Source organism: Rhincodon typus, chromosome 4 (assembly GCF_021869965.1).
Source record: "Rhincodon typus isolate 14 chromosome 4, sRhiTyp1.1, whole genome shotgun sequence".
Taxonomy (NCBI): domain Eukaryota; kingdom Metazoa; phylum Chordata; class Chondrichthyes; order Orectolobiformes; family Rhincodontidae; genus Rhincodon; species Rhincodon typus.
Genome location: NC_063335.1, coordinates 115,890,566 through 115,905,466, shown reverse-complemented (window position 1 = coordinate 115,905,466; position 14,901 = coordinate 115,890,566). Strand labels below are relative to the sequence as shown.

General features: G+C 40.8%; 1 protein-coding gene across 1 annotated transcript in view; it reads right to left on the bottom strand.

Moving 5' to 3' along the window:
* LOC109928639 (laminin subunit alpha-3-like) overlaps positions 1 to 14,901 on the bottom strand; it is a 306,680-nt gene that overhangs the window by 198,725 nt on the left and 93,054 nt on the right. Inside the window, exons 8-11 of the mRNA XM_048596214.1 lie at positions 11,295 to 11,413; positions 10,495 to 10,585; positions 6,962 to 7,093; positions 1,627 to 1,689 (exon numbers count right to left, since the gene is read on the bottom strand). Of these exons, the coding sequence (XP_048452171.1) occupies positions 1,627 to 1,689; positions 6,962 to 7,093; positions 10,495 to 10,585; positions 11,295 to 11,413 (405 nt within the window). The remainder of the gene's footprint in view (positions 1 to 1,626; positions 1,690 to 6,961; positions 7,094 to 10,494; positions 10,586 to 11,294; positions 11,414 to 14,901) is intronic.

Sequence of the window (14,901 nt, the reverse complement as noted above, 5' to 3'; positions counted from 1 at the left end):
TTCAACTCAACAAAATAGGTAACAATCATTTGCTTGTTCATTTCTCAGGGCCATGCCTCGATCAAGCAGAGTAAACCTGCCTAGTTTAAAAGTTAAACAAAGCCAGGATTTTAAGTGTCAATTAGTATTAATGGGTTAATTCTCCTCGGCAATGCCTCTACTAATCAGAGTCCACTTGCTGTCCAATCAGCACTCGCCTTGCATGCAGTACAAATGTTGCTTTTCCTCTTGAATTGGTAATCTTGCAAAATGTCCTAATGAGTGCAAGATGGAAAGCTTTGACAATATGAGTCTTTTTTCACCAAAGCTCATTTTCACTTTGATATTAACACTCCTTTTTTGTTTTTCCTGTGGCTGAATTTGTGAGCAGATGACTTGCTCGAGACCTTCCCCAATGTCTGTTAGGTTGCCACATGAATGCAGTATCATAACGATTTCCCCATTGGGAACGCCTTCCCTATCTCAGGTGTGGGCACAGCAAGACAGTAGAGAGCAGGAACTCACATCAGTGGAAGGGTGAAATTCTACACCAATACCTCATGGCATGGTTTTAATATAAGTTACTTTGCACAGTCCAGGAATTGGAAGCAGAAATGCCACTGAAACATCAGAAAAAATGTTTGATAATGTTTAAATTTCACAAGAAGAACTTGTCGAAAATTGTTTTTACTATCTGTTATGTCACAAAATAGTTTTCAGCCGAATTTTTAACTAGCTATTTGAATAAACCTGGTGCAAAAAATAGCTGTATTTTCTTATTATGAACATGGCAATGTTTTTGCAGTACTTGGCGTTAAAATGCTTTTCTTCAATTATTTATTGTTAGCCTTTTGACTGGGCATAAATACCATTTCATTTTAGTTCAGATTTTCAATGCAATCTTAAGTTTATAAAAAATACACACAAATTATTTTTGTGGATAATTTCGGTTTTAATGAATGACCAATTGATTCAATTAAATGAATTGGGTTGAATTTTAAAGCTTTGTCACTTATCATGAACAGAGGTGAATGGGGTCCAATAATTACAAGGCCGACCATGTATTGACTTCCTTATCTTTTTGCCAACACAGATTTGAGATCAGGTAAATTGCCCCCACAAGGCAGGCAAGATCATTAAGAGCCTCATTAACCAGTGATGAAGGAGGCTAACGGGGTAGCCTAAATGCCTAAATGTAGGCACCCAGCATTAGATTGGGTTTCCATCCCTCAATCCCTTCAAAAGCTCACACATCTTCTGTCATTGAACGGAGAACCTGTCTCCATTCGAGGTAAGGTGGGGCAGGACTGTGCTAGTAAAAAATTTCAAAGTGTCTTGTTGCTCTGAGGACAGGCTTGGAACTGAAAACAACCGTGACTCCTGTTTTCCAACTAACATGACAGTTCAGCCCATTATATCTTTACTGCAATATAATTTATAGTGAAAAGGAGTTAGCAGAAATTAATAAAAAATATTTTCATCATTTACGTTCTGAATTACTGACTTATATTCTGGTGTGACTCCCAGCATCCCTAACGCAAAATATTTCCAGCTACTTCCATATTAATCAGCCTGCTGTGTATTGATACAAATCAAAACCTCAATTAACCTTCAGCTCTATGCTCAATGTTAATTGTAAATGCTTACTTTGGAAATCTCCAGCTGATGGGTCTACTGTTACTGGCCTGGATGTGGAATAAACTGGTACATCTAGAAGAAAAGACACTCTTAGTTAAAAATGTCAAATCTAATCACATGCAAATGAATTCTCTCCTAGATATATTAAAAGATATAATTCCAAGGAAGGAATAAACTTTTCTTTCCAAGTTTGGTCCCTTATTCCTCCTCTGTCTGAATGCGCTGATATACGTTGGAGTATTGGCTGGCCTTTCAAGTCTCCTCCACCCACTAATAGAATTATAGAATCCCTACACAGTTGATAGAGGCCATTTGACCCACCAAGTCTACACTGACCCTCCGAAGCACATCCTAACCTGCGCACGTTTGGACTGTAGGAGGAAATCAAAGAACTGATAGAAACCCACACAGACACAGGGAGGACATGCAAACTCCACACAGAAAGTTGCCCACAGCTGGAATCAAACCCAGGTTCATGGTGTTATGAAGCAGCAGTGTTAACCACTGAGCCACTGTGCTGTTCATATTCATATGCAATACGATCATAGCTGATTATCCAGTTTGTGTCCCCTTTCCTCAATTTTGCTCCATGCCCTTTGAGCCCTTTAGCAATAAAAACTATATCTAACTCCTTGAAAATATTCAATGTTTTGGCTTCAATCATTTTCTGTGACAGAGAATTCCAAAGGCTCACCATTCTCCAGGTGGAGAAATATCTTTTTTTCTCAGCACCAAATGGTCTACCTGTACTCTTAAACTATGACCCCTGGTTCTGACTCCCCAGATATTGGGAATATCCTTTCTGTGTTTATCCTGTGTAGTCCAGTTTGATTTTATATGTACCTAGGAGATTCCATCCCAACCCTGCATTCTTCTAAACTCCAGAGAATATAGTCCTCACTGATCCATTCTCTCTTCATACGTCAGTCTGCAATTTCAGGTTTCAGTCTGGCAAACCTTCATTACACTACCTCCATTGTCAGAACATCCTTCCTCAGAAAAGAAGATCAAAACAGCAGACAATGCTCCAGGTGTGGTTTCACCAAGGCCCTGTACAACTGCAACATGCCCTTCTTCTGTACTCGAAATCCCTTGCTATGAAGCCCAACATACCATTTGCCTTCTTCACCGCCTGCTGCACCTGCATGCTTACTTTCAGTGACTGGTTTACAAGGGCACCCAGATCTCATTGCAACTGCCTCTTTCCCAATCTTTCACCATTCAGATAATAATTCACCTTCCTGTTTTTGCTACCAAAAGTGGATAATGTTACATTTATCCACATTACACTTCTGCTGCCGTGAGTTTTCCTACTCACTCTAAGATCACTCTGAATCAACTCTGCATCCTCCTCACAATTCACCCTCCCACCCAGCTTTGTGTCACCTGGAGATATTACATTTAAATTCTCTTATCTAAATCATTGATATATATTGTGAGAAGCTGAAATCCAAGCACTGATTCCTGTGATGTCCAGGCTGTTACTCAGAAAATAATCTGTTTACAAGCTATGCCTGCCTCTTTGTAGGTTACGTGGAACAATCCGTCTTCCGTGCCTACACTGGCCCTAAACCCCACCTCTTCCTCCGTTACATCGATGACGGTATTGGCGCCGCCTCGTGCTCCCACGAGGAGCTCGAACAGTTCATCCACTTCACCAACACCTTCTACCCCAACCTTAAGTTCACCTGGACCATCTCTAATACCTCTCTCTCCTTCCTGGACCTCTCTGTCTGCATCTCCGGCAACCACCTAGAAACCAATACCATTTCAAGCCCACCGACTCCCACAGCTACCTAGAATACACCTCCTCCCACCCACCTTCCTGCAAAAATGCCATCCCCTATTCCCAATTCCTTTGCCTCCACCGCATCTGCTCCCAGGATGAGGCATTCCACTCCCGTACATCTCAGATGTCCTCGTTTTTCAAGGACCGCAACATCCCCCCCTCATTGGTCGAGAACGCCCTCGACTGTGTCTCCCGCACTTCCCGCAACTCATCCCTCACACCCCATCCCCGCAATAACAACCAAAACAGAATCCCTCTCATCCTCACGTACCACCCCACCAACCTCCGGATCCAACGCATCATCCTCCGACACTTCCGCCATCTGCAATCCGACCCCATCACATTAGACATTTTTCCCTCCCCATCCTTATCTGCTTTCCGGAGGGACCAATCTCTCCATGACTCCCTCGTCCGCTCCACACTGCCCTCCAGCCCCACCTCACCCCGCACTTTTCCCTGCAACCGCAGGAAGTGCTACATCTGCCCCCACGCCTCCTCCCTCACCCCCATCCCAGGCCCCAAGAAGACTTTCCACATCAAGCAGATGTTCACCTGCACATCTGCTAATGTGGTATACTGCATCTGCTGTTCCCGTTGTGGCCTCCTCTACATCGGGGAAAACAAGCGGAGGCTTGGGGACTGCTTTGCAGAACACCTACGCTCGGTTCGCACTAAACAACTGCACCTCGCAGTCGCGAACCATTTCAACTCCCCCTCCCATTCCGCGGACGACATGTCCATCCTGGGCCTCCTGCAGTGCCACAACGATGCTACCCGAAGGTTGCAGGAACAGCAACTCATATTCCGCTTGGGAACCCTGCAGCCCAATGGTATCAATGTGGACTTCACAAGCTTCAAAATTTCCCCTCCCGCGACTGCATCCCAAAACCAACCCAGCTCGTCCCTGCCTCCCTAACCTGTCCTTCCTCCCACCTATCCCCTCCTCCCACCTCAAGCCCCACTCCCATCTCCTACCTACTAACCTCATCCCGCCCCCTTGACCTGTCCGTCCTCCCTGGACTGACCTATCTCCTCCCCACCTCCCCACCTACACTCATCTTTACTGGCTCCATCCCCGCCTCTTTGACCGGTCTGTCTCCTCTCCACCCATCTTCTCCTTTATCCATCCTCTATCCACCTCCCCCTCTCTCCCTATTTATTTCAGAAACCCCTTCCCCTCCCCCATTTCTGAAGAAGGGCCTAGGCCCGAAACATCAGCCTTCCTACTCCTCTGATGCTGCTTGGCCTGCTGTGTTCATCCAGCTCTACACCTTGTCATCTCAGATTCTCCAGCATCTGCAGTTCCTATTATCTCTGTTTATTCCCACTGTTTGTTTCCTGTCTTCCAACCAGTTCTCTACACATTTCAGTACACTATACGATAAGCTTTAATTTTGCACGCTACCCTCTTACATGGGACATTGTCAAAAGCCTTCTGAAAGTCCAAGTAAGCCACATATACTGACTCCCCATTTTCAACTCTACAGTTACGTACTCAAAAAATGGGCAGCACAGTGGGCTCAGTGGTTAGCTCTGTTGCTTCACAGTGCCAGTGACTTGGGTTTGATTCCAGGCTCATGCAACTGTCTGTGTGGAGTTTGCACATTCTCCCTGTGCTTGTGTGGGTTTCCTCCAGGTGTTCTGGTTTCATCCCACAGTCCAAAAATGTGCAGGTTAGGTGGATTGGTCATGCTAAATTGCCCATAACATCCAGGGATGTGCAGCCTAGGTGAATTAGCCATTGGAAATGCAGGGTTATGCGGATTGGGTAGGAGAGTGAGTCTGGGTGCGATGCGCTTCAGAAGGTCGGTGCAGATGCAGTGGGCTTAATGGCCTGCTTCCACATTGTAGGGATTCTATGAAAAAAATCTGGCAGATCTGTCAAGCATGAATTCCCTAAAAGAAGTTAAAAGTTTCAGTGAGTTGTTCCCTACATCAAGATGGGCCACATGGGACTCCTCATGTGATTCTCCCACATTTCTTGCCATAGCCCACATCCTTCAGGCCCTAATAAGATTCTGCCAACAGTCTCAGGATAAAGGCTAGGCCATTTAAAACTGTGTTGAGGAAGTATTTTTTAATTCCAAGGGTGTTGAATCTTTGGAAGTGTCAGAAGGCTATGAAAGCTCAATCATTGGGAATGTTCAAGACAGAAATCGATAGATTTCTAGAGACTAATGGCACCAAAGGGTATGAGAATAGCAAGGGAACGTATGGTTGTGGCAGATAACCTGCTATGATCTAATTGAATGATGGAGCAAGCTGAGAAGCCTACTTCCACTCATGTTCTAATCTGCTTAAGCTTTTATTAGAACATGTACTTGTATTCATAGCCCCACATCAAAGGTAGCAAATCCCTTCATAATCATTTGAAGCTGTCATTCAATCCATGAATTTACAGTCCCAGCATCCCCTTTCTGGGATAATCATTGGTAATGGAATCAGTCAAGCAGCACAAATCGTTAGGTCAATAAACAGTGAAATACCAAACACAAATTTTCTTTCAATTGCAGGCAAACATTTTTCAAAAATTTAACAGACTCGGGGATTGAAATGACTTGTGTGGTTTGATAATTCCACAGAAAATACAGTACTAACTTACAGAACATGTTCAGGCTGATTGCAATATTTTAAAAGTAGACTTATTCTCTTTCAGAGGAAAGAATTCATAAGTTGAGAAATTCTGTTGTTATGATATTGAACTTTGGTTAGACCACACATGAAACATTGTGAACATTTCTGGCTTCCGTTATTACAAAAGGGAGACAAATGCTGGGAAAATGCATAGAAAAATTCAAAAGGATGATGCCAGAATGAAGAGGGTAAAAACTCATGGGAAAGACTGGACTGACAGCCACTCTTCTTTCTAGAAAATAGAAAGTTAATGGGTGATCTATTCAGAGACCTTTAGAATTACTAAAGGGCTCAACAGGAACAGTCCAAAACTAATGGTCAGAAATTAAGATATTCATCAATAAATTCAAAAGGAAATTCAGGAGAAACTTATTTACTTAGAAAAGTAGTGAGAATACAGAACTCTTACTACAGGGATTAGTGGGGCATTTAAGGCAGAGATTGATGAAGACATAGGGGCGAATGGATTGGAAGGATAGGCTGGAATGAATTAGGTGGAAGGAAGCTCCTGTGGATCAAGCCCACTTCGGCTGAATGGTCTATGTTTTTGCTGTGGATTGTAAGTAATTCTGGACCAATCCGAAACATGAAATGCTGAAAATATGTATTAAGTTTGCACTTGCTGGGCTCACAGTAATGGCCCGCTGGCCCCATCCAAATGAGGCTGTCACAGCACTACAAGGATTGTGACCTGTCCAAAATTCAGAGTCCATTATATATGGGGCACAATGTACTTAAATCAGTGTTTAACCATGATGTCTGGATTACAGATCTAAAACTCTCCAACTGGAATAAAAATTTTATTTTGCTTATATTATTATTTTGCTTACATTGCTACTTGCTTGGAACTGAACATAAGAGCACTTAAATCTGTAAATAAAGTGAATAATTAAAAACACAAGATGAGAAAGTTCTACGTACAACCGCACTGAGGGAAGTTGTAGTATCCAAGGGAACATCTGTCACAGTGTTCACCAGTGTACTGAGGTTTGCAGTGACACAGACCTGTTGTTCCATCACATCCATCTGCAAATTCAGGGTTACACCTGCAGGCTGAAAAAAATAGAATTCCTTTTCAGGCTTTTTTCCCAAATCAAATTTACAACTCTCATTGTGTTCAAATCTCTCAGAATATGCTGGGAATTCTCAGTAGATCAGGCAGGGTCAGTGGAGTGAGAAACAGAAACAACAGAGTTAACAAATCTGACGAAAGGCTGTTTTTGTGAATCCTCCAGAACATTGACCCTTTTTTTTCCAATTTTGTTTGAAAGTTACTGTTGAATACATTTCCTAGCAGTTTAGTCCAGATCATAACAATTTCTCTAATGTTCCACACAACAGAATATTGTTTGCCAACACTATGGACCCAGTGCTGGAAAAAGAGATTTGAAAAGTTAGGTGCTTGTTTTTGACCAGTACAGACACGATGGGCCAAAGGGCGTTTTTCTGTAGACCTCTATGACTCTAGAATATTTGTCTTCCACACTGATCTTGAAGAATTCAATCCTGAGGTTAGAATGACGTTCATTGACTAACTGAGCTTTAATCTTTGCAGTCATTGGAATTACCGAGTTTAATTACAACCTTATCACTCGTTTCCAGCCATTATTCTAATTGCCACAAACAGGCAACCAGATTATTTAGCTCAGGACACTAATTATAGATAGTGTGCTGGTGTTGCATGGTGATATTTCATGGGATTGAAATGTCATTTCACTTGTATTTTCCCAAATGAGGATTTGCCAAAATTTAACTGGTCCATTGGATGGTTATGCCAAGCTGGTTGAAGACATAGGCATTAGGCCTTAAAGGAAGCCAGAGAGGTTCAGAGGTTGAGAGGTTTAAGGATGGATTGGATTCTAAGAGTTTAGGACACAGGCAATCGAAAGCATGGGTGCCAATGGCAGAGTGCCACCCATTGTAATAACGGGGGAGTGCTGATCTGCACCTTAATTCTCCTCATCTCAGTGTTTAACTCCTTTTAGAAAAAGATGCAACATGGGTGGGGGCAGAAAACAGAAAATTATGAGCCATTTAGCTTGACATCTGTGATGGAGAAGGTGCTAGAATCAATCATTGAGGGGATAGTAGCTGGACACTAAGAAAAACACAAGGTACTCGAGAAGTCTTCTGTGATCCCTTGCCATACCTGCATACTAATCCTCAATGGCTCATGCATTAGAACACGTAGAATGCTCTGCACCGTGAAGTTTTTAATTTTCCATTTAAATAATAGTTTTTTTTATTGTTCCTGCCAAAATGAGCAAGTTTACTTTTTCCACATTATACTCCATCTGCCAGATTTTTGCCTATTCACTTAGTCTATCCATATTAATCTGCATCGTTGTTAAGTTATCCTCATAGCATAGTTTCTTACCTATCTTTGTGCACTCTGCAAATTTAGCCACCATGTCGTCATTCCTGTCAGCAGAAGGTGACCCTTCCTCAGAACCGGACCCGAAATATTAACTCTGATATTTTCTTCACAGATGCTGCCAGATCTGCTGAGCTTTTCCAGCAACTTCTGTTTTTGTTCCTGATTTACAGCATCTGCAGTTCTTTCAGTTTTTATGTCAGACATTGATATGGGCTGAAGCTATCATGCTGTAAAAACTCTATTACTCTACAAAGGTTGAGGGTCCAGCACAGACCCTGTGAGAGTCCACTTGTCTCATCAATCAAAGTCCCATTCATGCATACTGTCTGTTTTCAGGAATAGTTTCTTCACACAGAGGGTGGTGAATCTTTTAAATTCTTTACCCTAAGAGGGCTGTGGAAGCTCAAACATTGAGCACATTCCAGGCAAAAATCAATAGTTTTCTAGAAGCCTCCTCCAGAGTACTGTGTTCAGTTCTGGTCTCCCTGTTACAGGAAGGATGTTATTAAGCTGGAGAAGGTTCAGAAGAGATTTACAGGATGTTGCCGGATATAGGTTTGAGTTATAAAGAGAGGCTTGGCCTTTTCTCACTGGAGCGTAGGAAATTGAGAAGTGACCTTATAGAGTTTTATAAAATAATGAGGGGTATAGATAAAGTAAATGGCAGGTGCTTTTTTTTCCCCTAAGGTGGGGGATTTTAAGAGTAGGGGCATATTTTAAAGGTGAGAAGATAAAGATTTTAAAAAAGACATGGGGGGGATTTTTTTTACACAGGTTCGTGCATGGAATGAACTTCCAGAGGAAGTGGTGGATGCGGGTCCAGTTACAAAGGTTAAAAGACATTTAGGTATGTACATGAATATGAAATATTTGGAGTGATATGGGCCAAATACAGGCAGGTGGGACTACATTTATTTGCGATTATGGTCAGTATGGACTAGTTGAACTGAAGATTCTGCTTCTGTGCTGTATGACTCTATGACTGTAGAGACTAATAATATCAAGGGATATGAAGATAATGCAGAAAAGTGGCACTGAGGTAAATGACCTTGGTCCAATTGAATAGTGGAGCAGGGTCAACTGGCTGAATGACCTGCTCCTACTTTTATGTTCCTATGACATCTTGAAGTTGGGAATATGGCTATAAGATGCAAGACTTTCTTTCTTTCTTTCATTGGATTAGGTAGCTAGAAAGAAGAGGGTAAAATAAAGAGGTAATATAAATTTAAAATCTTCCAGACTGGGATTTTGTTTTCACTGCAGTCCTTTGACCAATTAGAAAAAGAAAGCAAAAAAAAGTTTTGCATTCTAAAATGTTATTCATAAATACCAAAGGAACAATTTTAACCCTTCATCAGAGGAAATTCTGATTTCATGCCCTAACTGATTTTACTGGTGATACAAATTGAGGGTCAGCGAATCAATTGGGCTGAAAAACTGGTATTCCACCCAACTCTATCGAGAGCTGTGGGGGCAGAGTGCTTGTGTATATTTAAGGCTGAGATGGATAGATTATTGATCAGTCAAGGAATCAAAGGTTACGAGGAAACCATAGGAAAGTGAATGTGAAGAATGTTGGATCAACCATGATTGTACTGAATGGTGGAGCAGGCTCGAGGAATGGCCTACTCCTGTTTGTATTTCTCATGGTCTTATGGATTCCTGCTCTGCAAGATAGGTTAAAGTTACCCTCAGAATCACAGAATTGTTACAACACAAGAAAAAGTCTATTGCTCCATCATGTCTGCACTAGTTCTGCTTCATAGAATAGAATCCCTACAATGTGGAAACAGGCCCTTCGGCCCAACAAGTCCACAGTGACCCTTGGAGCATCCCACCCAGACCCATACCCCTATAACCCATCTAATCTACACATCCCTGCACACTACGGGCAATTTAGCAATTTAGCTAATTCTCTGAATGAGCGTTTCACTTAGTTTTCTGTGGTGCCTTCTGTCTCCTGTTTGTGACCATCAATATTCTTCCTTTTCAAATAACAGTTTAAAATGATTCCATGAAGGCTTTTACAATAATCATTTCACCAGTGGGAAAAAAAAGTAACACGAGAAAAACATACATAAACAGCCATCCACTGCCTCCTTTGGAATTCCAGATGGTCGATAGTAAAATGGAGCACATCGTTCACAATTTATTCCTGCTGTGTGGTGCTATGGAGAAATTTAGACACACATGATTCATTAAATCTTCGGCCACCACTGATGTTTCTTAGCCTGAGGTGATAAATTATCATGTGAACAATTGAGGTTTATTTTATGAAATCAGACTCAGTCTGTAATGTTGACTTTTCAACTGGGCAACTAAAGCTTATGATTTGCAAAATTTAACAAAAAGAAATCTTTTCTTCATGAGCTCATTGCCACCAAATGAAACTGCAGTGCTACTTTTCTGTTAACATCACTGTTGATGCTTGTTAAAAACTGATTAAAGATGTTATCAATTTAGTGCTACTGCACAAGATGGACAATAGACAGCTAAATTCAACCACCATGTCACAATGACAGTGACTCCACCACAGAAATTGCTGTGTCAATTAACAGTCATTAAAAAGGCCTTGTGTTTGACTGCTCAAGTTAAAGAGGCATTGCTGTTAAAACATTTGACACATTTCTGTTGCGAAAGCAAGCCTTTTTTAAAAAATTTGTGGTCTTTTTCTCAGAAAATCAAATTAATAAGGAAGTTAACTAAACTTGTAATATTTTATTCTAACATTAAGGCAAACTAAGAAAATCAGTTTTAACAAATACTGGAAACATCTGTGATAGGACAGCAAGACACAGCATATGCTTCTCAAACACAACGTTTTTGGCTGTCTTTTAATGGAACTATTTGTCCTGTCTTGAACAGCTTGTCTCTTACCTGGCAGTTCAAGCAAACACCTCCACCTTCGTAGTGCCCAAAGCTGTTCATGCTTGCTCTGCGCCGGCTGACTTCAGCATCATAATAACAATCTATGGCATGCCCATGGCAATTACAGGCTGTAAAATGATCAAGAAATGGTTATCTCAATGTCCATTTTAACAATTCTGCCAAAAATAAATGATGATAACTTGGAGGATGATGTCCTTGCAATGGACATGCTGACATTTGCAACGCCAAGTACCTGGAAAGCCAATATGTAATCATCTGTCACTTAATTTGTTGGTTCAACAGCAATGGATACCTCATGATACAAAATCCTTTTGGATATATATAGAATGATCCGGAAAACAATATCAAAATCATCTTTGTTTCCCTCATACGTTAAAACCTAGTGCTAAATCCAACAATTTCTGGGCATTTTTATTCCTTCTTCAGACATGAGCACCACTGGCAAGGACAACTATGGAGTGATTAAAGTTAGAGATGGATAACAAATCAGAATTATTTGGAGTGCAGGTATTCAAGAGCATAATATGGCAGTAGTGGTTATTGAGATAGGAAGGGGGCAAGATCATGGAGGCATAAGGATACAAGGATGAGCATTTTAAAATCAAAGTGCTATTGAACCAGAAACTGGACTCTGAACCAAAGCACAGGGATGATGTGTGACCAGACTTGGTGTGTAATAGGATTGCAACAGCAGAAATTTCAGGAACCTAAAGTTTAAGAAATGTGTAAGGTGGGATGCTAGGTGGGAATCATTGGAATAATCAAGTCTGGAAATATTCAGTTATTGTGCAATTATCATATTGAGCACATACATTCAAGAGAAAACTAAATAGGTACATCAGTGAGAAAGGAATAAAAATTTAATAAGATGTGGCTTGTGTAGAACATAAATGCTGGCATATATCAATTGGGTCAAATGGTCTGTTTATTTGTTGTAAATTGGATGCAATTCTATTTAATCCATTGTCCACTTGCATCATATTTTCTTTACCTTACGATCCTTTGAAAACAACAGGGAATTCAGACTTTCTGGGTAGCTGTCGACAAAGACATGTAGACCATTATTGGAGATAGTAGGAACTGCAGATGCTGGAGAATCCGAGACAACAAGGTGCAGGGCTGGATGAACACAGCAGGCCAAGCAGCATCATAGGAGCAGAAAGGCCATTATTGGAATGAGTTGTTGGGACTGTATTGTAAGGCCATTATTGGAATGAGTTGTTGGGACTGTATTGTAAGACAATGTTAATGACAGCATAAGCACTTTTTTATAACATGAATACTAGAGATTAGAAATAGAAATGCATCTCAGGATGGCCGGTATCTGAAACAGAAGGATATTTTAATATTTTGAGCAAGACCATTCATAGAAACACAGAAAATAGGAGCAGGAATAGACCACTTGGCTCTTCGAGCCTGCTCCACCATTGAATATGATCATGCTGATCAACCAACTCAGTATCTCCTTTTCACATTTCCCACATGTCCTTTGGCTCCTTTAAGCCCCAAGCATTATATCCAACTCCTTCTTGAAATCATACAATGACCTGAAACATCACCTTTCCTGCTCGTCTGATGCTGCTTGGCCTGCTGTGTTGCTCCAGCTCCACACTGTATTATCAATGCTTCAGTATTGACTGCTTTCTGTGGTAGAGAATTCTACAGGCTTCCCACTCTCTGAGTGAAAAAATTTCTTATCAGCTCAGTCCTAAATAGCGTACCCCATATCCTTAGACTGCGACTCCTGGTTCTGGACTCCCTGGTCAACAGGAACGTCCTTTCTACATCCTGTCTAGTCCCGTTAAAATTTTATGGGTTTCAATGAGATTGTCTCTCATTCTTCGGAATTCCAGTGAATATAATCCGAACAATTCAACCTCTTCTCATATGTGAGTTCTGACATTCCAGGAATCAATATGGCAAATCTTTGCTGCACTCCTTTCATAGACAGAACATCTTTCCTCAGATAAGGAGACCAAAAATGTATTTAACACCCAGGTGTAGTCTCACCATGGCCTTGAATATTGCAGCAAGACATCCCTACTCACGACTCAAATACATAATTCCTCAAAATTCTCATTTCTTACCCTACCTGAAATTTTAACTCATATTTTACTGTCAGATAATAAACATAAATTTGCATCTTGCTGCCTTTTTTGTACCTCAAACTAAGTCCTGTTCGCCTATTATTCCTATTCTCACTGCCTGATACTTACTTATGGTTGAACAATGTCCTAAGTTTTAACAGTCTCATTCTTGATTGCAAATCGCCACAATGTCTCACCCCAAGTGAAAATCCTTTAAGATGTCCGTGCTCCTCCTGTCCTCTTAGGTATGTTCAATTTTAATTACTCCACCATCAATTGCTGTACTTTCAGCTCAATAAGTTCTGGAATTCCATCCCTAAATCTGCCTACCTATATCTCTTAATTAAATTGTAACTCTTAGCGTACTCTTGACCTAGTATCTCCTTATAAAGATATAGGAGTAGGAGTAGGTCAGTCAGACTGTTCAGCCTGCTCTGTTATTCAATACAATTGTGACTGATTGTTCACTTCAGTGCCTTCAATATCTTTACAATGCTTTACATTATAGGTGATTTAGAAATTTGTTAATTTGTTAATTTTTATTTTAAATATACTCAGCCCTGTAGGGTGCAGAATTCCAAAGATTCACAACCTTCTGAGAAAAAATATCTCCATCTCTCAGTCCTATGTGGCTCTGTCCTGTGTGTCCCCTGGTTCTAGATGCCAAAACCAAAGGAATGTCTTATCCATATCAACCCTGTCTATTCTTTTATTACAAAACAAAGAATGCAGATGCTGAAGATCCAAAACAAAAACGGAAATTGCTGGAAAAACGCAGTGTGTCTGAAAGCATCTGTGTGAGAGTGAAACAGAGTTAACATTTTTGAGTCCAGTGACACTTCTTCAAAACTTCCATTTATTCTGTACCTTAGTTTCAAATCCTGTCTGATAATGATCCTGTGAAGTAAAATGAGATGTTTTACACTTCCCACACGACTTTATAAATGTTAGATTATGGCAGAGATTTTTAGGCTTTGAAGGGGCAAAATCCTTGCTATGTATAAACTGCATTGAATTAACTAGACTGCAATTCCCAGGAAAGAAGCAGGTCACTGGAGAATGAGACAGGCCAGTTATCTCTTCTATTTTCTCATGCTTTCTTTGTGGGAAAACTTCAATGTTGTTTGAAATGTTACAAATAATGTCATCATTAAATTGTTAGCTTTTTTTGTTTGGAGTTCATGGGTTCACCATCTATTTTTCACATGGTGAAGGCAAGTCTATCCTTAGAATTACTGCTCTGGAATGTAGCAAAATAAGCAGTAAAAAAATTAGGAAACTTTCTCTTTATGAGCCGTTGGCAGACGTGCAGCTTTCTCTCTGCCAGAAAGTAACTGTGAACATCATTGTTTAATTTCCACTGCACTATCCCATGTGAGGGCTGAGGCACTGTGTTTAACAGTGATTTTGCAAGCAAAGCCAAACAGCAACATCTAAATAGATTTCTAACAAAAGAAACAACCAGGCTGGGGGTTATACTGTCAGAGCCTGTTAGAATAAAAGAATTA